At 35.6% G+C, this 24,816-nt stretch overlaps 1 protein-coding gene across 6 annotated transcripts in view; it reads left to right on the top strand.

Annotated features, from left to right (window-relative positions):
• RAD18 (RAD18 E3 ubiquitin protein ligase) overlaps positions 1 to 24,816 on the top strand; it is a 139,109-nt gene that overhangs the window by 67,183 nt on the left and 47,110 nt on the right. For all 6 annotated transcript variants that reach the window (XM_016424473.2, XM_016424478.2, XM_016424476.2 and 3 more), the window contains exon 11: positions 7,969 to 8,137. In XM_016424473.2, coding sequence (XP_016279959.1) covers positions 7,969 to 8,137 — 169 coding nt within the window. The remainder of the gene's footprint in view (positions 1 to 7,968; positions 8,138 to 24,816) is intronic.

Here is a 24,816-nt window from a genome sequence, read left to right as displayed (position 1 = left end):
ATAGGGTATACATAGTTTTAAAATTCTTGGTGTAATTACAAATTATCCTCCAAAATTGTTGGATTGGTTCACACCTCCATCAACAGTGTATTAGTGTCCCCATTTTCCCACATTTCCTCTGACATTTGTTGTTTTTCTTTTTTCTTTTGTCATTTTAGTCAATTTAATGAGTGGGGAGATGATATTTCAGAATTGTTTTGGTTTGCATTTCTCTAATCCATGGTGATTTGGAGCATTTTTTATATAGTTTTGATTTCTTTATCTGAAAATTGTCTGTTCGTATCTTTTACTTATTGATCAGTTGGGGTATGGCTCTTATTTTTATAAATTTGACAGTTTCCTGTATTTTAGATATGAGATCTTTTTTTGAGAGTTGCCTTGTAAACCTTAAAATGCTTTGTAAATGTTATTATTCTTAGCTATTGTTTTATTTCATGAAATATTAGGTTGGATAAGACCTTAGAAATCATCTGGTCCATTACCCTTATTTTATAGAGCAAGAAACTGAGGCTGACAGCTAAAATGACTCAATCCAGAACAAAGAACTAAGAACTGTTAAAAGAAGAATTAACCCATAGTATCTGCACTCTTGGTTGATTGCTTATGTCAGTACTCCATGATGCTTCCCACTTTGTGTTCTTTTTACAGGTTTATTGCAGCCTTATGCTTCACTTAGTGCTATGTATGTGTCTGATGGGTTTCTCTTTTAAAAGAGAAACACCTGGAGGAGGGGCTTTATTCAAGTGGGCTTCACCACTTGGTCCCTTTACTGATTTATTTATTTATTTGAATTAATTTATTTAGTCAATTTAGAACATTATTCCTTGGTTATAATAATCACATTATTTCCCTCCCTCCCCTCCACCTACCCTTACTTCAGTCAACATGCAATTTTCACTGGGTGTTACTTGTGTCCTTGATCAGAACCTATTTCCATGTTTTTGGTGTTTGCATTAGGATGTTCATTTAGAGTCTACATCCCCAGCCATTTCCCCTCTACCCATGTATTCAAGCAGTTGTTTTTCTTCTGTGTTTCTACTCCCACAGTTTTTCCTCTGAATGTGGATAGTGGTTTTTCTCATAGATTGCCCCAAATTGTTTAGTATCACTGCATTGCCACTAATGGAGAAGTCCATTACAATCGATTGTACCACAGTATATCAGTCTCTGTGTACAACTTTCTTCTGGTTCTGCTCCTCTCACTCTGCATCAATTCCTGGAGGTTGTTCCAGTCTCCATGGAATTCCTCCACTCCTTTGAGCACAATAGTATTCCATCACCAACAGATACCACAATTTGTTCAGCTATTCCCCAATTGATGGGCATCCCCTCATTTTCCAATTTTTGGCTACCACAAAGAGTGCAGCTATGAATATTCTTGTGCAAGTCTTTTTCCTTATTATCACTTTGGGGTACAAACCCAGCAGTGCTATGGCTGGATCAAAGGGAAGATAGTCTCTTAGCGCCCTTTGGGCATAGTTCCAAATTGCCCTCCAGAATGGTTGGATCTATTCATAATTCTACCAGCAATGAATTAGTGTCCCGATTTTGCCACATCCCCTCCAGCATTCATTACTTTCCTTTGCTGTCATGTTAGCCAATCTGCTTGGTGTGAGGTGATAACTCAGAGTTGTTTTGATTTGCATTTCTCTGATTATAAAAGATTTAGAACACTTTTTCATGTGCTTATTAATAGTTTTGATTTCTTTAACTGAAAAATTGCCTGTTCATGTCCCTTGCTCATTTATCAATTGGAGAATGGCTTGATTTTTTGTAGAATGGATTCAGTTCCTTATAAATTTGAGTAATTATACCTTTGTCAGAGGTTTTTGTTCTGAAGATTGTTTCCCGATTTCTTGCATTAGTTTTGTTTGTATAAAAACTTTTAAATTTGATATAATCAAAATTATTGATTTTATATTTTGTGATTTTTTTCTAGCTCTTGCTTGGTTTTAAAGTCTTTTATTTCTCAAAGATCTGACATGTATACTATTCTGTGTTCACCTAATTTACTTATAGTTACTTTCTGTATATTCAGGTCATTCACCCATTCTGAGTTTATCTTGGTGTAGGGTGTGAGATGCTGATCCAAACCTAATCTCTCCCATACTGTCTTCCAATTTTCCCAGCAGTTTTTATCAAATAGTGGATTTTTGTCCCCAAAACTGGGGTCTTTGGGTTTGTCATAGACTGTCTCGCTGAGGTAATTTACCCCAAGTCTATTCCACTGGCTAAGAGAGAGAAAGGAGCTCTCTCTTAGCCAATACCAAATTGTTTTGATGACCACTGATATATTTTATTTTGAGATCAGGGACTGCAAGTCCTCCTTCCTTTGTTTTTTTTTTTTTTCATGATTTCCCTGGATATCCTTGATCTTTTGTTCTTCCAAATTAACTTTATGTTTTTTTCTAATTCAGTAAAAAAGTTTTTTGGTAGTTCAATAGGTATGACACTAAATAAGTAAATTAATTTGGGTAGGATTGTCATTTTTATTATGTTAGCTCGTCCTACCCATGAGCAATCAATGTTTTTCCAATTGTTTAGATCTAGTTTTAATTGTGTGGATAGTGTTTTGTAGTTGTGTTCCTGTGTTTGTCTCAGCAGATAGATTCCTAAGTATTTTATATTGTTTATTATTATTTATATTGTCTAGGGTGACTTTAAATGGAATTTCTCTTTCTAATTCTTGCTGCTGAGATGTGTTGGAGATATATAAAAATACTGATGACTTATGTGGGTTTATTTTGTATCCTGCAACTTTGCTAAAGTTGTTGATCATTTTGACTAGCTTTTTAGTTGATTCTCTAGGACTCTTTAAGTAGACCATCATATCATCTGCATAGCTTGGTCTCCTCATTACCTATTTTAATACCTTCAATTTCTTTTTCTTTTCTAATTGCTTCTGCTAGTGTTTCTAGTACAATGTTAAACAATAGAGGTGATAATGGGCATCCTTGTTTCACTCCTTATCTTATTGGGAAGGCTTCTAGTTTATCCCTATTGCAGATGATGATTGCTGATGGTTTCAGATATATACTGTTTATTATTTTTAGGAAAGGCCCTTCTAGTCCTATATTTTCTAATGTTTTTCAATAGGAATGGGTGTTATATTTTGTCAAAGGCTTTTTCTGCAACTATTGAGATAATCATGTGATTTTTGTTGGTTTGCTTGTTAATATGGTCAATTATGTGGATAGTTTTCCTAATATTGAACCATCCTTGCATTCCTGATATGAATCCTACCTGGTCATAATGAATAGCGTTTGTGATCACTTGCTGGAGTCTTTTTGCTAGTATCCTATTTAAGATTTTTGCATCTATATTCATTAAGGAGATTGGTCTATAGTTTTCTTTCTCTGTTTTTGACTTACTTGGCTTTGGAATCAGTACCATATTTGTGTCGTAAAAGGAATTTGGTAGAACTCCTCCTTTGTTTATTCTGTCAAATAGTTTGTATGGTATTGGGATTAGTTGTTCTTTGAATGTTTGATAGAATTCACTTGTGAATCCATCTGGATCTAGGGATTTTTTCTTAGGGAGTACATTGATGGCTTGTTCAATTTCTTTTTCTGATATGGGGTTGTTTAGGTAATCTATTTCTTCCTCTGTTAGTCTAGGAAATTTATATTTTTGTAAATATTCATCCATATCACCCAGATTGCCATATTTGTTGCCATATAGTTGGGCATAATAGTTTTTAATGATTGCCTTAGTTTCCTCTTCATTGGATACTGTCAATTTGGTTTTCTTCTTTCCCATTTTTAATTAGATTTACCAGTACTTTGTCTATTTTATTTGTTTTTTCAAAATACCAGCGTCTAGTATTATTTATTAAATCAATAGTTCTTTGACTTTAAATTTTATTAATTTCTCCTTTGATTTTTAGGATCTCTAATTTAGTCTTCATCTGAAGATTTTTAATTTGTTTGCTTTCTAGTTTTTTAATTTGTATGCCCAATTCATTGACCTCTGCCCTCTCTGGTTTGTTAATATATGAACTCAAGGATATAAATTTCGCCCTGTGTACTGATTTGGCTGCATCCCATCGGTTTTGAAAGGATGTCTCATCATTGTCATTTTCTTCAGTTAAATTGTTAATTGTTTCTATGATTGGTTCTTTATCCAATTTTGGAGAATTATATTGTTTAATTTCCAATTAATTTTTTATTTATTTCTCCATGTACCCTTACTAATGATTATTTTCATTGCATTGTGATCTGAGAAGGTTGCATTTATTATTTCTGCTCTTTTGCACTTGTTTGCAATGTTTTTATGCCCTAATACACGGTCAATTTTTGTGAATGTACCATGTGCTATGGAAAAGAAGGTATATTCCATTTAGTTTGTAATTGGTAAGGAAGGGTTTTCAGAGGTCTGAACTTTTGCTGCCTCTACACCGCTATCTTGACCACTTCACCTATTTACATTAAGAGATTCAATCAAATTTATATTGGTAGTGATGTTTCAGACCCCCCAAGGCAGTATCAGTTATTTCTTTTGTTAGTTGAAATTGCAAGGGTTTTGGTGTTTGATATTTTCCCAATGTGATAAACTTTCATTGTTTCAAAAAAGCCTTGAACTTGTGGACTCTGGCTAGAAGTTTTAGGAGTGATTTTTCTCCATGTCAGTAATCACTTTTTTACATAAACTTTCTTAGCTCAATCAGTCTTTGAAAATATGTCATGTTGCTCTTTATTAAAGTTTGTGAAAACTTTATTTTTTAGTGATGAAAATTTCCTTTATCACATATGGAAACTTCAAAAGTGCTATACAAACATGTATGTATAGTATTTAGACTTTCTGTAATTAACTGATTAGAAATCTTATGTTGAGATAGTTACCCTTACTGCCTCTTTCTTTAAGTTCATGTTCTTTTAAGAGCTGTTCATTGAAGGAACTCTAACTCTGAGATTATCCTAAGCCTATCACTTGGAAGTTTCTTTCCTTCTTTCCTATTCATTTTGTCTGCCTTGATCATTGCCCAGTTTTTATTAAGTTTTTCCTTTTGGATTATACCTTCAGCTTCTTTCCTTTTGGTGAGTCTTCCCCTATAAATCCTTAGTAAAGGGACTTAAATGGTTATCTTTTACCCTTTTTGAATGGAAGAATCTTCCAAAGGTTCTATTTTTTTAATTTTCAGTCTGCCTAATTGAGAGTGTATCTCAAGAGTTGGTATATTTCTGAGAGTTCTAGATGTGTGGGATGAAATTTGTGCATTATTCCCCAATATGCATTCATTAGTAATTGTAGATTGGCAACTTCGTATAGAAAAATAGTGAAGTTAGGTGCCCTCCACTAGGAGATATCAATCTCTCCTTTTGAAGAGTAGAAGAAAAACCCTCCCCAAGCAGCTTAATACATATATATTAATATAGGCCTTTAATGTATTCTTTTTCAAATGTGGCTAAAAAACTGCCCCCCCTTTTCTTCTATTGCCATGGGAAGAAGATTAGGGGTGACCTAATTCCAATGAGATAAATCTCAAAACTTACAAGTTATAAATAACGTTTCAAAGAGTGTTTTCAGCTTGAATTGTTACAATCTGATAAATCCTTGCACAGGCATAAAACCCTGACTCAACTAAAAACTACAAACCTAAGGAATATTCCCATATGCTTAGAAACATCAGAAGTGCTGAGAAAGGATTGAGGAGGATAGAAGGAGGGAAGAATAAGATACAGACGATGGGAAAGTGGAGATAGCATTGTGTTGGATCCTTATGAAATCTGAATAAACCCAGTTATCGATGCTCACTGTTTCTGGGGCCTCATACTGAGGAGCTCCTCTCTCCCTCTCTCTCCCTGACTTGTATTCCCTTACCCCCCACCCTGCACCCCTTGTGAGGAATACTAGCTATATCCAGTCAGGTATTTGGCCCCTGCCACGCCTCTGAGTAAAGCTAAGTGAATTCTGTCAGCATCAAGTCTCCTTCCTGTCTGCTCAATGGAGTGATTTGGGGGGTACAAGCCCCTCCCCCAATTTCACTCCATACTTAGCTATCTTTTGAATTATAGTCTTAGAGAGCTTCCAAGAATCTTACTTGGATAGGCTTTTCTTTATTCATGTTTTGAGACTTTTCCCCACACTATTAATTTGTTTTTGTTGTTGAGTTGTTTCAATTGTGTCTAGCTCTTTGTGACCCTGTTTGGGGTTTTCTTGGCAAAAATACTGTAGTGGCTTGTCATTTTCTTCTCCAGCTCATTTTACAAATGAGGAAACAGAGGCATACAGGGTTAAGTTGATTGCCTAGAGTCAAAGAGCAGCTAGTAAGTGTCTGAGGGCAGATTCAATCACATATAAATGAGCCTTCTTGACTTTGAAGGGGCCTTGCATTCTATTTATTCCTCTACCTGGCTAACCTGTAGTGTATTCTAGAAGATGAGAGGGAGAAAATTTGGATCTCATAATTTTATAAACTATATGTTGAAATTAGTTATTACATATAATTGGGTATATAATATATCTTTGAATCAAATTATTAAGAGGTGGCAGTGGTCATGGGGATTTGAGGGACCCAATTATTGAGTGTGCCATAGTAGTATACTGAATGAAGTTTTTTCCCTGTCAGATAAAGTTACTTTTTCCATCAGTGATGGAAAAAGCCTCTTCCCTGTTTTTGGAGGGAGAGGCTTCAATCTCTGACAATTTGATCTATTTTGTAATTATGTTTTTCTTCTGTATGTGGAATGTATTTTTTTAAAAGTAATCCTCGAAATATCTAAGAATCCCTTAAGAAATGTTATTATCTCAAAAGCACTATTAGAAGAATAAGATCTTTATGATGGGTTTTATTCATTTTTGGCTGAATTACTTATTCAGCTTTTACATTACAGTCTAACATTACAAGTGAAACCACTATAGGACTTCCTTTTTTTCCTACATAGGAAAAAAAAAAGAGAAAATGAGAGGAGGTAAATAAGTGATATCTAGTTTACAGAGGACCAGGAAGCCCTGAAACATGAGAGACAGTGCAGAAGGTCAGGAAAAACTGCCAGATGTGGCGTTAGCAAGAACTGGGTTCAGATTTCTCCTCTTACACTTGATCCTGGGGATGTCCCATAAGTCTCCAGGGCAGATTTTGTAGACAAGACCTGATAGCAGCCTCCTCTGAGGTGAGGCTTCTTGTAGGCTACATTGGAGATTTGTCTAAAGTGAGGTCCATAAACACTGCAAGGTTTTTTTTATATAAAATGTTGTCAGTATATCTAAGTAGAGGCTTTGAGTTGACTTCACCTCATCCTTTTAGCACAGAGAATACATCTCAGGAGGTTAGTCAGAGACTTTAGACTAAATGAAGAATAGTCTGGAAAATCATTAGAGGGATTGTGGAGGCATTGCCCAAGAAGCCTGGCATGACTCCATGAGGGCCATAGTAGCACCTAGGGCTTGGGGATGATGGAAGCTTGAGCTGGAAAGTGAGAGCAGCAGAGACAACTAGCAAAGGTGAAGAGAGGAGAACTGAGCTGTGATGGGGTTGGAGAGACTGATGAGGACCTGGGCTGCATTCATCTCACAGGAGAGGGCTAAATGTGTACTGCCAGAATGTCCAAGGGATATTCTGGGAGAAGTTCTGCTTATTCCCAGTGTTTCCTGGTTCCCAGTGGTCAGTGAACACTGGAATGTATTCTGCTAGTCTTTACCCAGACATTTTCAGTCAACTGCATTTTATCTCAAACATAAAGAGGCCAGTTGTTAGCAAGAAATATGAATGTAAATTAAGGCAGAGAGCCAAATCTTGCTTAAATAACAGTCATTTTCCAGATTGGTGGTTCAAGCACTTGTTATTGTACCTCTCCCTTTTTGTTTAAATTTCCCAAATTAGCAAAAAATTTATGTGAACTCTAAGGACCATTATATTGCCTCTAATCTTAAAATAAGCTAATTGTTTTAACAGAGTGTTACATTAAGAAAGAGTTTGATTTTTCTTTTAAAATGTATTTATTCATGTTTTTTACCTTTTTCTTTTAGGAGAAGATAGTAAACCAATATGCAAAGATTTAAGCTCAGCTACAGTCCCATTACCCCAATCAAAGGTGGAATCTCAGGTAGAGACGGAACAAGATGCAGCAGTAGATTCTTCTCATTTATCTGAAGTTCGGGAAACTCCTCTATTCACAGCTTCAGATTCAGGAAGCAGGTAATTGTGACATTCATTAGGATTTCATTGTAAATTTCCTGTCTTTATTTCCATTCATGGGATAGTTATTTTGGAAAGGCTTTGAGAAATGGCTTTGAGATTTAATACAACTCTGTAGTAGTTATTTAATTACATTATTTTTTTATTAAGTTTATTTATTTAATTAATTTAGAGTATTTTTCCATGGTTACATGATTCATGTTCTTTCCCTCCCTTTTTCCCACTGCGCTCCTGTAGCCAACGAGCAATTCTACTGGGTTTTGATACAGACCTATTTCCATATTATTAATATTTGCACTAGAGTGATCATTTAGAGTGTACATCCCCAATCACACCCCCATGGAACCATGTGATCAAGCAGTTGTTTTTCTTCTGTGTTTCTACTCCTACAGTTTTTTCTCCAAATATGGATAGCGTTCTTTCTCATAAGTCCTGGATCATTGCATTGCTGCTAGTAGAGAAGTTCATTACATTCAATTGTGCCACAGTGTATCCCTCTCCATGTATAATGTTGTACTGGTTCTGCTCCTCCCACTCTGCATCAATTCGGAGGTCGTTCCAATTCACATGGAATTACTCCAGTTCATTATTCCTTTCAGCACAATAGTATTCCATCACCAATAGATAACACAATTTGTTCAGCCATTTCCCAATCAGAGGGTATCCCCTCATTTTCCAATTTTTTGCCACCACACAGAGTGTGGCTATAAATATTCTTGTACAAGTTTTTTTCCTTATGATCTCCTTGGGGTATAAGTGGTATGTATATACCTGAAGTGGTATGACTGGATCAAAGGGCAGACAGTCTTTTAAAGCCCTTTGGGCATAGTTCCATATTGCCATCCAGAATGGCTGGATCAATTCACAACAACACCAGCAATGCAATTAATGTTCCTGTTTTGCCACATCCCCTACAACATTTATTACTTTCCTTTGCTGTCATGTTAGCCAATCTGCTAGGTGTGAGGTGGGTTGTTTTGATTTGCATTTCTCTAATTATAAGGCATTTAGAACATTTTTTCATGTCCTTATTGATAGTTTTGATTTCTTTATCAGAAAATTGCCAATTCATGTCCCTTGCCCATTTATCAATTAGGGAATGGCTTGATTTTTTGTACAATTGATTTAGCTCTTTATAAATTTGAGTAATTAGACCTTTGTCAGAGGTTTTTGTTATAAAGATTTTTTCCCAATTTGTTGCTTCCCTTCTAATTTTGGTTGCATTGGCTTTGTTTGTAAAAAACCTTTTTAATTTAAAGTAATCACAATTATCATTTTACATTCTGTAATATTCTCTATCTCTTGGTTGGTCTTAAAATCTTTCCTTTCCCATAGATCTGACAGGTAAACTATTCTATGTTCATCTAATTTACTTATAGTTTCCTTCTTTATAATTAAGTCATTCACCCATTCTGAATTTATCTTGGTGTAGGGTATGAGATGTTGATCCAAACCTAACCTCTCCCATATTGTTTTCCAATTGTCCCAGCAGTTTCTGCCAAACAGTGGGCTTTTGTCCAAACAACTGGGATCCAAAAAATGAAGAATTCTTTTCTCATAGGAAGTAATAGCTCCTTTTCAAGATGCTCCTTTTGCATCAGTTCCTGTGTCTTCCCCTAATTTTACATCTACCAGTCACAGTTGACACTCTGCTCTAGGACTGCCCAGAAGGCAGTCAGTTGATTCTGATTCATCACCCACTATCATACACATAGGTCACAGACCTCCCCCACTCAAGTGTGAATGGGGTGTTTACACTTTTGGTGATTTAAATCTAAAATGGGCAGATCTTCATACTCAACTTTAAGTACTGTGTTCTAAAAATAGACAGGGGTTACAATTTAATCTTCACAATTAGGGGAGAGTTAAGTATTTTCATTTTTATAATCAGGAAAGAGTTAATTTTAATCTTTACAGCCCTCATTATAGATATTTATCTTTTGTTTTGTTTGCTTACACATTTTTTCAGGCTTAATTCCTGGGTTTGTACTCTATGTTAGAACCAGGCTGTGTGTACATTTGGTGGAACTATTGTGGCTTTAATGATCTTATACTCTCCTGTCTGATATCCTGTCACTACTTTTTCTTTTATCCTGATATGTTAACACTTCAATGATCAAAGGCCCAACTTGGTCTAGGATCTTTAAACTTTCAGTAGATCCTTTGTGGTCATTTAGGGACCATTATACTATTAGAGTGTAATGTGGTGATCACTGTACTCCTGAGTTTTTTCAGGCTCCTGATCCTAGTTTGGAGATAGGCAGCACAGATGCTGATGTACCTTGAGACAACTTCAGTTGGATGATTGCTAGCTTTCAGTTTCTTGTAGCCAGTTGGTAATCTCGCAGGTTATCTATGACAGTATTAACTGCTTCCCCCCTGTTCTTCCCTCTGTGTCACAGTGATGGCACAGAGAATAGCCTACTATTCTCCTCAAGTCTTGCTCTGAGATTCCCTTCTTAAGGTTCAAGTTACAGAACTGTGGCCCCTTAGTTGACAATTCGAATGAAACATCAGGAAAGATAATGGTGATCATATTCTGTAAATGTTCTTCAGAGCCAACCATTCACACCACAATTCTCCAGAATGCAAATGAGCATCTATGCCTTTATCACTTGTCAGGTGACCAATATTGTTTAGGTTTAGTGGAATACAGAATTTCAGTGTACTGTCATTTCTGGAAACTTCATTCCAAGTCATCTTTGGCATGTCAGTTTCCCAACTTGTGTAGAAGTAGTTTAACTAAACTAACAAAAAATGGCACTATAACTGATTCTACTGAAGTATTGGGGGAAGCCACACTAGCTTTTTGCTTATACAATGCAAACAAGTGTAAAATGTAATATGAACAATGTATAAATATTTATTAAGCTCCTACTAAGTGCCAGACACTGTTCTAGTGGTTGGGATACAATAAGAGACAAAGTCCATGCCCTGAAGAAGCTTCTGATTTGATGAGGGAGACAACAAGCAAATAAATGTCAACAAGCTATAAATAGGATCAAAAGGAAATAAGAGAAGGCACTAGAATTAAGAGGGATTGGGAAAGTCTGTAGAAGGTAAAATTTTAATCGAGATTTGGAGAATGTCAGAGAAGCCTAGGCAAGAGTTGAGGAGAAAGAGCATTCCAGGTATGGGAGACAGCCAGCGAAAATGCCTAAAGCAGAGGATTGGAGTGTCTGGTTTGTGGAAAAGCCAGGAGGTCCGTATCATTGAATTGAAGAGTACCTGGCAGGGAGGAGTAATGGGTAAGAAGATTGGAAACATAGGAGGAGGTTAGTTTATGAAGGGCTTTGAATGACAAATAGAATTTTGTATTTCATCCTTGCAGTAATAGAGAGCCACTGGAGGTTATTGTGTATGTAGGAGCAGGGGACTGAGAGAGATAGACAGACAGACAGAGATATGGTCAGAGATACAGTATTTCAAGTCCACATTTGTTTACTGACTGGAGCTTTTTTATTTGTAAAATGCATCTAATAACTTTGCTTAAATTTTAATCTTGAAAGCCAGGCTTATAACTGCTTTAACCTAATTTATATAAAGGCCTACAACCTTAAAAAAAAAAAAGCAAGTAAGCAAGTTGTCAATGGTTAATTTGATAATTTAATTTAGGAAGCTACTAGCATACATAGAATGTCATAAAGTACTAGTAACTAACACACTTGTAGGTACTAAAATCAGAAAAAATGTTTTTTAAATTGTGTTAGATTTTATATATGTGTGCATATATGTGTATATTTTTGTATACTTATGTATCAATGTGTATGTATATCATGCATATACACATAAGAGATATCTATATATCTATATTCACAATAATACTTTCTAATATTCTAGAGACATCCTAGTATCTCTCATATATGTATATGTGTATGATATATATATATATATATATATCCACAAACCAGACACTCCAATCCTCTGCTTTAGGCATTTTCGCTGGCTGTCTCCCATACCTGGAATGCTCTTTCTCCTCAACTCTTGCCTAGGCTTCTCTGACATTCTCCAAATCTCGATTAAATTTTTACCTTCTACAGACTTTCCCAATCCCTCTTATATATATATATATATATATATATATATATATATATACGGGCTTATTCCAGTATATTTGAGAATATATATTCTGTGATAAGTTCTTTGATTCTTCTATCTGGCTTTCATAAATTTGAGAGGTTTAGTCTCTTTCAAATACTCAGTCTTTGCTTTTTTTTTTTAACCAGAAGTCTGGGGGTAAATGAATTAAATGAATTATGAGATGAGAGAAATTATCATTCTTTGGGAAGGAAAGAGGAGGAAGAGAACATTTTTAATACCTGCTATGTGCCAGGCATTGTGCTAGTATCATTGAATCCTCACAACAGCCCTAGGATATAGTGTTATTGTTATTATCACCTCCATTTTACAGTTGAGGTACCTGTTATTTGCCTAAGGTTACATAGCTGATATGTGTCTCAGGCTGGGTTTGAACTCAGTTCTACTTGATTCTTAGCCCAGTGCTCTGTTCACTAAGGCAAGTAGATATCTTGGACCAATTGTTATTTGATAACTTCAAAGATGTACTTGAGAACTTACTTAGTAAAATTATTGAAGACATTAACTTGAATTTTTTGTTGTGCATTCACTCTTTGTGACACTATTTGGGGTTTTCTTGGTAAAGATACTAGAATGGTTGGCTATTTCCTTTTCCGGCTCATTTTATAGTTGAGGATACTGAGACAGACCAGGTTAAGTGACTTCCCAAGGGTCACGCGACCAGTAAATACCTGAGGCTGGATTTGAACTTCTGAATTTGAGTCTTCTTGATTTTAGACCTAGTGCTCTTATCTACTGCCCTATCTTTAGGTGTTAATAAATATTACAAAATATAGACATAGAATTGGAAATTACATTTTAGAAATTATCTATTAAAATAATTAATTTAGTAATGAATACTGCAAAATTATTCAAATTTGTATACCAGTTATTATAAGATTCTTATTTTTATCCATTTCACCAAATAATTGTGATCTTAGAGCATTTTCATAGTACAAGATTTAGAAAATTATATGTAATGCACATTTTTTCTTTTAAAAATAAGTTTCTGATGTACTATATTTGATATGTATAGTTTTTAAAAAACAGAAGTCCATCTTTTTAATTCTAGCAAGCATGCAAAAATATGCAAAATTTTGAAAGATGTCATACTTTTAACACTATTATTGCAAGAACCTACCTTTATCAACAACAAATCATGCTTCCAGTCATGAAACAATTTCATAGTACTTGGGTCAAAGGTGGCTGTGAGGAGCACTTGAGGTAATATATATTTATTTTTTTATTTTTTATTTTTTTTAATGTATGTAAATATTTATTGCTTATCATGACTAAAAGTGAACCTGGTAGAGTTATTTCATTTCATAAGGTAGGGATTGGGGGGTGTCAATCATTTTTTTTTTTAGTTTTTAAACATTTTTATTTGGTCATTTTCATACATTATTTATTGGAAACAGAGATCATTTTCTTTTCCTCTCCCCCCTTCCCCCCCGCCACCACTCCCCTAGCCGACTCACAATTCCACTGGGTATCACATGTGTCCTTGTTCTGAACCCATTTCCTTGTTGTTGGTATTTGCATTAGGGTGCTCGATTGAGCATCTCTCCTCAATCATATCCCCTCAACCCCTGTAGTCAGGCAGTTGCCTTTCCTCATTGTTTTTACTCCCACAGTTTTTCCTCTGCTTAAGGATAGTATTTTTTCTCATAGATCCCTGCAGAATGTTCAGGGACACTGCATTGCCATTAATGGAGAAGTCCATTATGTTCAATTGTACCACAGTGTCTCAGTCTCTGTGTACAATATTCTCCTGGCTCTGCTCCTTTCACTTTGTGTGACTTCCTGGAGGTTGTTCCAGTCTCCATGGAATTCCTCCACTTTATTATTCCTTTGAGCACAATAGTATTCCATCACCAACATATACTACAATTTGTTCAGCCATTCCCCAATTGATGGGCATCCCCTCGTTTTCCAATTTTTGGCCACCACAAAGAGCGCAGCTATGTACAAGTTCTTGTACAAGTCTTTTTCCTTATTATCTCTTTGGGACACAAACCCAGCAGTGCTATAGCTGGATCAAAGGGCAGACAGTCTTTTAGCGCCCTTTGGGCATAGTTCCAAATTGCCCTCCAGAATGGTTGGATCAATTCACAACTCCACCAGCAATGAATTAGTGTCCCCACTTTGCCACATCCCCTCCAGCATTCATTACTTTCCTTTGCTGTCATGTTAGCCAATCTGCTAGGTGTGAGGTGATACCTCAGAGTTGTTTTGATTTGTATCTTCCTGATTATAAGAGATTTAGAACAATTTTTCATGTGCTTATTAATAGTTTTGATTTCTTTGGCTGAAAACTGCCTATTCATGCCCCTTGCCCATTTTTCAATTGGAGAATGGCTTGATTTTTTTGTACAACTGATTTATCTCTTTATAAATTTGAGTAATTAGACCTTTGTCAGAGGTTTTTGTTCTGAAGATTGTTTCCCAATTTGTTGCTTCCCTTCTGACTTTAGTTACATTGGTTTTGTTTGTACAAAACCTTTTTAATTTGATAGAGTAAAAATTATTTATTTTACATTTTGTGACTCTTTCTAAGTCCTGCTTGGTTTTAAAATCTTTCCCTTCCCACAGGTCTGACATGTATACTATTCTGTGTTCACCTAATTTACTTATAGTTTCCTTCTTTATATTCAAGTCATTCACCCATTCTGAGTTTATCTTGGTGTAGGGTGTGAGGTGTTGATCCAAACCTGATCTCTCCCATACTGTCTTCTAATTTTCCCAGCAGTTTTTATCAAATAGTGGATTTTTGTCCCCAAAAATCCCCCCCCCCCGCCATCCCCCAGGTCTTGTGAAGTTCCATTTGTTCCTCTTCTGATGCATTTCTTCAGACTTCAAATTTCCTTGTTTCTGATCATCCCCTTGTTCACACTCATCTGTAAAGTGAGGGGGTTGGAATAGATACCTGGCTTTCCAAACTGGAAACCAAGACCAGAAAAATTTATTTCTCTCCATTTAATGCCTGGAACATTTTATGTCTCTCCCCTCTCATCCCACTGTACTGACTGTAGTGGTCCCACTGCATCTTGGCCCTCTACTTTCCTCTCTTATCATTTCCGTCCTTGACGCTAAGCTGCTTCTCTCATAACCTCATCTTTGCCCCTTCCAATTCTCGAAGTTGGAAGGAGTGTGTTGGTTTAGTCCCCTGTTACTCTCCATCCATCATCCCAGTAATGTTTAGAACCAAAATATCCCTTCTTGCTCACCATTGTCCTGAGTGTGCTGTCTCTCTGTATTAAAATTAAGTGGCTTGAAAGCAGGAGTTATCTTGCTTTGGTGTCTGTAGAACATTTATCAAGAGGTTACTGTGGAGATTGTGCATTTCAACTAACTGCTCTCAGAGGGCCTTTCCAGCTGTTGATCAGTGAACCTATCTATGACTTAACTAACATTGCCAATCCTAAGGAGCCTAGTGGCTGGGCTTTGAGGATTGCCATGGTTGAAGATGCTCTCCTTAGTCTGTAATGAGTATCTCTGGATTTAGCCAGGCAGGGCCCTTCCTTCAAGCTTTTCCATCTTGTGAGATGTGCTGGTTTTTATGTTACCTCAGTGATCTGAGTTACCTCCACACCACTTGGGCTTCATGCCTCATCTTGAACAAATTACTCTGCCTCTAAGGATTTGTTGTTTATTCATATATAAAACGAGGGGCCTGAATCAGATCATCTGTAAGCTTCCTTCAACTATGAGAGCCCTTGATTATAAAAGGAAATTCTGTTTTGTTTTACAGAGAAGTCACAGTTGGCTTTTTCAAACTGTTATAAATAATGTGGCTTGGAGACAACTTGAGGAATGAGCCTGTTAATGTCACGTGACTCAATAAAGTATAATCATTCCTTTTGTGAAATAATGTAAACTTATTTCCATTTTTTAGATAAATACCTGTTTTAGGATTTAGATTGTTAAAAAATTTGCCATCCTTTAAAGCCTAAATACTGAGATGATTAACAAACTGATAAGAATGTTATTTATTCTTGAAACAGCTGGCCGTATGATGGATGAGTCCCTGGAGTTAAAGATACTTGCCCAATTTCAATAAATGGCTTTATTGTTGTTTAAGTAGGGAGAGAGAACTTTTGTTGTCTAGTTTTGGCATGTAAAACACTTCCTTTTTATTGACAGCGGGTCTATTGGGGGAGAAAGTGTTTTTTTTTGTTGTGACTATGTAGGAAAAGCATTTGTGCTATCCAGCGATACACAGGATGGGTTAAAAAGTGTCTCTGTGTTTAAGGAAGAATTTTAATTATAAAAAGAGAGTTAAACCATTGTCTGAAGAGTAGTTGAATTATGAATCTGGCATATTTTAAAAGATAAGATTGACATATGCACAGTGACTTAAAACTTAGACAAGGAACAAAAGTTTGTCAAAAGAGAGATAAAATAGTCAAGGGTATTGATAGAGTGAAAAATTTTAATTAAAATTACATTCATTCATTATTTACTTTTTGTGCCTCAAAGGTAGCTGAGAACATAATGCTAATTGAGGTCAAATATGTAAGTACAATCTCCAAGTAAGACAATCAGTTAAACTTCATTCTATTAAATGAATATAGATTATACCTCTAACTTCTATGAGTTATACTATAAATATAAAGAAATTTTGGTCATATTAGAGAACTGTGTGACAAAGTATGCATTGATATCTGCCCAAATTAGGAAAAAACCATCCAAGTACACATTTTACTGATGACTCAGGAACAGACTGTATGTGAATAGTAGCATTTACATACATACTATTGGAGAAGGTATTTTGACAGAAAAGATCATTTAGGGTTCGCTGCCTGGTAGCTATGGCAATGCATCCTTTCTTCTAGTATTTCTTTTTTTCTTTAGAAAAAGTATATTTGAAAGGAAAATCTATGACTACCATAAGAGAAGAGATATAGGATGCCATCTAAAAAAATTGGACAATTTGAGTAGCTAATGTTGGAAACTTTCCCTAACTTTTTGGGAAACTAAGGAAAGATAGAAAGGAAATTTAAAATAAACAAGTGTTATGTAGAACTCCTAAGGAAACAATAGATGATGCCTCAACATGGTCACCATTGATATTTAGGAAAATCACTTTAATGGCTGAAGGAGATGTATTGGAGTAGAAAGAAACTTGAGGCAGACAGACCCACAAGTGGGCTACTGGAATAGTTCTGTGTGAGGTGATGAGTGTGGTGAGAGTGTCAGAGAGGAGAGGGTGTATTCAAGAAATGTTGTAAAGGTGAAATCCATAGGCCTTGGCAACAGATAAGATATGGAAGGTGAGACATAGTGAGGAATCTAAAATGATTCCTCAGTTTTAAGCCTGAAGGACTTGGAGAATGATATTACCCTCTATAGTAATAATAGTAAAGGTATTGTAAGGGTTAAAAATGGTTTGACTAAATTTATGAGTTAAAAAGAATTATTGTGGTTGCTGTTCATAAAAATTAAACTATGAGTATGTTGGGAGCTTTAGTAGCTTTATTAAAGCAGAGTAGAGACAGTAAAGAGGGTAATATTGGAAGAAGGTAGAAAATATTGCTTAGCTAAACTCCCTATAATTGCTGATCCGAAGAAATCCAGCTCAACTCCAACAAAGCCTTCCTCAGGTCCTGATCTCTAACCAGGAGTCATGGTAGCCTCTTCAGTAAGATTTTTACCAGCAAAGAATCAATCTCCAACACAGAAGTCCAAAGTAGAAGAATCCCTCCAATGCAGAAGGCCTTCCAACACAGAGACACCAATATAGAAGTCCTCCCTCAGCAAGAGCCACCAAGGTGGTAGAATCAATTCAATGCAGAGACACCAGTGTGGAAGACCTCCCTCAGTAAGAACCACCAAGGAAGCAGAAGTGAATCAGAATGCCCTTGGCTTGCTTTATAAACAGTTTTCTCCTCATCACTTCCTGTCTCTGGTTTCTCCTTCCTTTCACTGTGGTCTGGTCTATCACATCTCAGGAACCAATCAAAGTCTCTCAATTTGCCTAGCACTGCGGTGGGGGGTGGGCGGTGCTTATATAGTCTTTTAGGACTAAGTGTTAATGACTAAGTAAGTTGGGTACTTTAAAATTCCTGATTGATTAACTTAAAATAGACAAAGGGAATAAAAAATTCAGATAGAGTTTAGGGGAAAAGATAATGAGTTTGGTTTTGTAAATGTTGAATTTAAAACATTTATTCACAATCCAGTTTGAGATGTCTGAAAGACATTTAAAGATGCAAACTCCCAAACTGTACAATTTGAGGTTAACTGATTTGAGTCTTTTCCTGAAGAGGAGAGATAGATGGTCTGAAGAATATCCAAAGAATGTTGTATTAAAGCCACAAAAGGTAACTGATGGGATATTTTCTAGGGAGAAAGGAATACTAGATAAGAGCATATCATGGGAGTTAGGGGCACAGTGCACCTGACTTCTAGAAAATCTGCATGAAAGTTTTTGGCCTTTTTATGTCAGAGAATAAGTCTGAAATTTTTCTTTTCCTTTTATGGGGTGTTTATAGTAGAATAAATTATGTGTATTGATCATATGAAAAGATAAAATATATTGACATTATAAAATATTATACATATATCTTATGCATTTCTGAGGTTCTAAAATTTCATTTTCTCTGCCATCTACTGGTCTTCATGTGTCATTTGCAAAACTCTCCCCAGATTGCCATTTAATTTCTTATGCTAATCCATCATATATTGAAACTGTGATGGAGAAAGTTGTGATGTGGTACATCTGTACATGGTGATTCCCAATTCTGGGATATTGTGGCAGCTAAAAACAACCACAGAGAGATCATTTATCATCCTGGGATATGTATCCAAGGCATAACAGAACTTTCCAAGACAACTTATGGTAATGCCTATGAACACAAATAACACTTCTAAAAGTATTATTAGGCTGTAGGTCACTGAAGAAAATAAATTCTTAAAAATTAGAATTGGCAGTGACTCCATGTGTAATTGAGAAACAATAAAACAAGTCAAAATAATAAAAAAAATAAAATATAATATATCTCATTTAAAAAAAAAAAACTGACCTGGAAAACAGATCAAGGAGAGATAATTTAAGAATTATTGGATTACCTGAAAGTCATGTTCAAAAAAAGTCTACCCATCATCTTCCAAGAAATTACAAAAGGAAACCACCCCAATATCTTAGACCCAAAAGGTAAAAGAGAAATTGAAAGAATCCTTCAATCAACTCTAGCAAGTGATCTTAAAAAGAGAATTCCCAGGAATATTATGGGCAAATTCCAGAACTCCTAGGCCAAGGAGAAAATATTATAAGCAGCCTCAAAAAACAATTTAAGTACCACATACAGGATCATAGAAGATTTAGCAGCTTCCACCTTAAAGGATCTGAGGGTTCAGAATATAATATTCCAGAAGTCAAAGGATCTAGAATTACATCCATAAATCAACTATTCAGTAAAATTGAGTATAATCCTTCAAGGGGAAAAATTAATATTTAATGGCTAGAGGAATTTCAAGTGTTCCTAATGAAAAGATCAGAGCTGAGTAGAAAATCTGACTTTCAAATAAATACAAGACTTGAGAAGTATAAAAAGGTTAACATGAGAGAGAAATCATATGAAATTCAGTAAGGTTAAACTGTTTGTATTCCTTTATAGGAAGCTAAAATTTGTAACTTGTAATATCTTTATCATTATTAGGGAATATACATAAACATTATTAAGAGTACACATAGAGGGCATAAGTGTGATTTGAGTATGATAGGATGATTCAAAAAATAAAATTAAGATCTGCAAAAGATGGTGGCACTGGGGGAAAGAAGAGGAAGAATAGGGGAAATTATCTCATAAAAGAGTCAAAAAAAGAAGAATTTTTATAATAGAGGGGAAGATAAGGTGGCAGGCAACAGCTGAACCTTATTCTCCTCAGAATTGGCTCAGAGAGGGAATAATACACACTCGGGTACAGAAATCTAGCTTACCCAGGGACATAGAAGGGAAAATGGATAAGAGAAGGGTTATGTGTGTGTGTGGAGTTGCTGATAGAAGGAAAGGCCATTAAAGTAAACAGACTTTTTAGGAGAACCTTTGGGGGGCTGAAAGAGGAAGAGAGAGAGAGAGAGAGAGACAGAGAGAGACAGAGAGAGAGACAGAGAGACAGAGAGAGAGAGACAGAGAGAGAGAGACAGAGAGAGAGAGAGAGAGAGAGAGAGAGAGAGAGAGAGAGAGAGAGAGAGAGAGAGAGAGAGAAGTAAGAGAGAGAGAAGTATAGAAGGCAAAACAACCATAAACTGTGTTTAGGATGAGGTCACCTATAAAACAGAAGCTGGTAGCATTATAGATTAGGAACTAGACTCCAAATATGTTGTTTACAAGAAGCATATTTGAAATAGAGACATGAGTAAAAATAAGGGGATAGAACATATTCTATTTTGCTTCAGCTGAGGATAAAAAAAAAAGCAAAATACCAATGATCTCAGACAAAGAAAAAGCAAAAACTGACCTAGTTTAAAAGAGATAATCAGGGAAACTTTATTTTGCTAAAAGGTGCTATATAGACAATGAAGTAGTATCAGTACCAAATGGCATAATATTCAAATTCTTAAAGCAAAAGTTAAGTGAATTACAGAAGAAAATAAATAATAAATGAGAAAGAAAATAAGTAGATTAATGGAATTTTAGAATAATTAGGTATAATAGACCTCTGGAGAAAGCTGAATAGGATACAAAGGAATATACCCTTTTTTCCAGCTGTACATGGCACTTTACCAAAAATTAACCATATATTAGAGCATAAAAACTTTACAATCAAATGCATGAAGGCACAGACGTCAAATTCGTCCTTTTTAGACTTACTACAACAAAAATTGCATTTAATAAAGGGTTGTGGGATCATAGATTAAAAATTAATGGGAAACAAATCCTAAAAAATGAGTAGATAAAAGAACAAAGCATAGAACCAGTCAATAATTTCATTAAAGAGAATGACAGTGAGACAATATACATGATTTGTGGGGTGCAGCCAAAATTTTACATAGGGGAAATTTTATATCTTTAACTATTTACATCAATAAAATAAAGATCAGATCAATGAATTGGGCATGCAACTAAAAAAAAACTGGAAAAAGAACAAATTAAGCATCAAATTTGGAAATCCTGAAAATCAAAGGAGAGATTAATAAACTTGATATTAAGAACCATTGAACTAAAAGAATTAGGACCTGGTATTATGGGGATAACCCCCCACCCCAATAAAATATCCATTGGTTAATTTGATTTTAAGGAAAAGAAGAAATCCAAATTACCAGTGTCAAAAGTGAAAATTCACCAGGAAGAACAAAAGTTTAAAAAATATTAAGGGAATCAATGAAAAAAAACTGAAGTAAGGCAGCCTAGTATAATACAGAACTTAAACTATATTACAAAGTGATAATCATTAAAACAAAATTTTGTACTGGCTAAGAAATAATGGTTTGGTGGAATAGATTGAGTACACAATACACAGTAGAAAATGGTCATGGCAATCTAGTAGTTGATAAACTGATCAATGATTTATGTTAGATTTAAAATAGTTTTGAGCGTTAAATAGTTGTAGATAAGAGAGTGGGAGCCATAAAATGTGATAATTAAAATGTTTGGGAGCAAAGGAAATATATAACAATTATGACCGCTGAAATATGTTTTCTACTGTGTCTTGGTTTTATATAAATATAAGATGGTCGCCAGGGAATATGTTCCCAATTTATGAATATGCCCAAGCCAACTGGGTTTTATAGAGAAATTTAATTTATAATACACTGATTAATCAATAGAAAAAGAGAGAAAGTAAGAAAGGAATAAGAATGAAGGGCCTCAAGCCAATAAGGCCTAGACCTCAGTCCTAAGAGATAAATCAGTCAGTTGGTTTTATCACTCACCCAAGATCTCTCTAGGTAAGGCTTCTCATGCCAACCTCAGGCTCCACCTTCAAGAGAGCCTCCTTTCAAGAAATGTTTCCAGAGAATCCTCCTCCTGACTCCTCCTGAGTTCTCCTTCCACAGCCTCCTTCAAGACCTCTCCAGGTCTCTCCCTCCAGGACTCTCTCCTCTCAGACCTCCTTCAGAGCATCAACCTCTTCCAATCAAAACTCCTCCCCCAGTCCTCAGACCCAGCTCTCTTTAAGGAAACCATCTAAGTTCCCTCCCCTCAGTTCTCACATCTACCAATCACTGTCGATCTCTCCCCTGTGCCAATGGTGGCTCTAGCTTAACCCAGGACCGCCCAGAGGTCTGCCCCCTTTGCACATGGCTGTTGAAGGTCATATTCTCAAATAATTAAATCTTGATCTTTTCTGCAGCCCTTCCTAAATCCTGTTACTCTGAGTAGGGTGGAGATTGTAGTTTCCAAGACCTGGTTCTGTCATTCCAAGTATCTCTATTGTATCAATTCTAAAATCAGTCGTGACTCAAAGAACTTCCTCTTCTATGCTTAAGCAATAGGTCAAAGCCCTTTCCATTGTTTAGCAAAAGGTTTCTGTCCTAAAGTAGTCTTAAGTAGGGAGGAGAAGGATCCTCCCATGTCAAGGAGTTTCACATTCCAACAGAGTTCTTACTATCAGTAGGAGATTTTTTCAAGTATGAAATTTCCCAGTGGGGAAATTTCCAACATTCATAAGTCTAAGAAATTTTAAGGTTTACATTTAGGGGGCAAGAACTTGACAAAAATTGATGGTAAAACTAGAAAACAGGTTGGCAGAAACTAGCTATATAGACTAGCATCTTATTATATATTGAGATATTGTCAAAATGGGTACATAATTTAGACAAAAGTTGAAAGCATAAGCAAGACAGGGAAACATGGAAATTTTTACCTCTCATATCTGTGGATAAGGGAAGAACTCATGATCTATATGTAGAATTTAAATTAATCTGCAATACTTCAAGTATTACATTTTATAAAGTTTGTTATCTGACAAAAAAGAACCACGTGACTAAGTTTTTCTACCTGCCCAAAATTCCCACTCTGCCAAAGCTGTGACAGGAAGGAAAGGGAGGGCTTGAGAGGGGCCTCCACCCAATTTATATTCTGTCTACATCACCATATAACAACAGGAAGTGAGTAGGGTTCTGGGATTTGTAGTTTTGCTGGGGATCATAGTTTTTAGGGTAATGTTCCAATTACACAAAACAAGAAATAAGAGAGCATTATAGGAGGTAAAATAGATAATTTTGATTACATTGAATTAAAAAAAGGTTTGCACAAACAAAACCAATGCTGCCAAGATTAGAAGGAACACAGGAAACTCAAAAAAATTTTTATAGTAAGTACACAATGTGTTGCCTTCATGTTCCTGAAAGTAACAAGTGAAGGCTGAATGATAACTTTTAAAGAGAATTTCTGCTCTCTAATGAATTAGGTTATAATGACCTCTGATTTTTTTCCCCTCAAAAAAGTAGAATTCATTTAACAACAATGGATCATTTCAAACATTGTTAATGTCATTTCCCTTCTTGCTCTTCATTTTTGAGAATAGCAAATTTATGTATAAATTTTAGCATAAAGTCTTGTAAATAATTGACCCTCTCCTAATTTTCCTAAATTCATGGAATTTAAGCATAATCTCTACTGTATTTACAACTCATTAATATTTTCAACTAGCTTTAACCATAAGGACCTCCCCCTTTTCTAATGAGTTGATTATGTAATAGGTGGGTTAAAAGAAGGGTTCAAAACTAACTATATATCTAAAATACCAGGTTTATTTAGCTAAAGGGAGGAAGGGAAAAAGGGAATTAGGGGATACCTAACTTCTAACCCAAAATAGATGAAAACCCTTATACCTTCTCTAATTATACTAAACTAAATTCTTACAGTAGTAATTAAGGCTAAGGTGGTTTTGTAGGAACAAGGACAAGGGCCAAAGAATCTCACAACCAGGAGTCCTCTTTGAGTCAAGCAGTAGTCCCAGTAGCAGCTCTGTTGAAATCCACTTGACTTGAAATCTAGAGCAAAACCAGACAGAATATCAAGAAAACCAAAGAAGAGGGTATCACTGACTCTCTGGGTCCACTCCAGAAATACCAGACAATAACCCTCCTGGCTCTCCTGAATGCTAGGGGAAAAGCAACAGCCTCTTTCTCTTTTCCAGAGCAGTTCACCAACTGTTCTCAGAAACTGCCTGTGTGTTCAGTTCCTCAGTTCCTGAGAGTTTTGTGTGGAATGTTGGTTTGCAGGATCTCTTGCTGTCAGCTTACCCTATTACAATCCCTTACTACAATTAAAATGGTTAATGGGTCCTTGAAGGAACTGCCCTTTCACCAAGTGTTAAGTATTTAATCAGTAATCAACAGTAGGAAAAACTCTGGTCCTCTAGTTAAATGATCGCTTTTAAGGAAATTCCTGATGGCTATATCCTGGTGAATTAAATAGAAGAGCCCAAAGTATTTCTCAGTGATTTGTGTGTAATTAATATCTTTATGCACTCATCAAGTATTTTATTTCAAATCTACATTTTATTATGTAAATTAAGATTGTTGTGGTGCAATGTTTTTCTCTAATTTCTGAGATCTTATTCTGAGACCTCTTATTTCTCCATCTCTGCTGCTGATCTTCCAAATAAGGGACATTATGGTATAAAGGATTACACAAAGCCATGGGAATGGT

This window comes from Monodelphis domestica, chromosome 7 (assembly GCF_027887165.1).
Source record: "Monodelphis domestica isolate mMonDom1 chromosome 7, mMonDom1.pri, whole genome shotgun sequence".
NCBI classification, from domain to species: domain Eukaryota; kingdom Metazoa; phylum Chordata; class Mammalia; order Didelphimorphia; family Didelphidae; genus Monodelphis; species Monodelphis domestica.
Note: the sequence above shows the minus strand (reverse complement) of the source record. Positions and strands in the feature narration are given on the sequence as shown.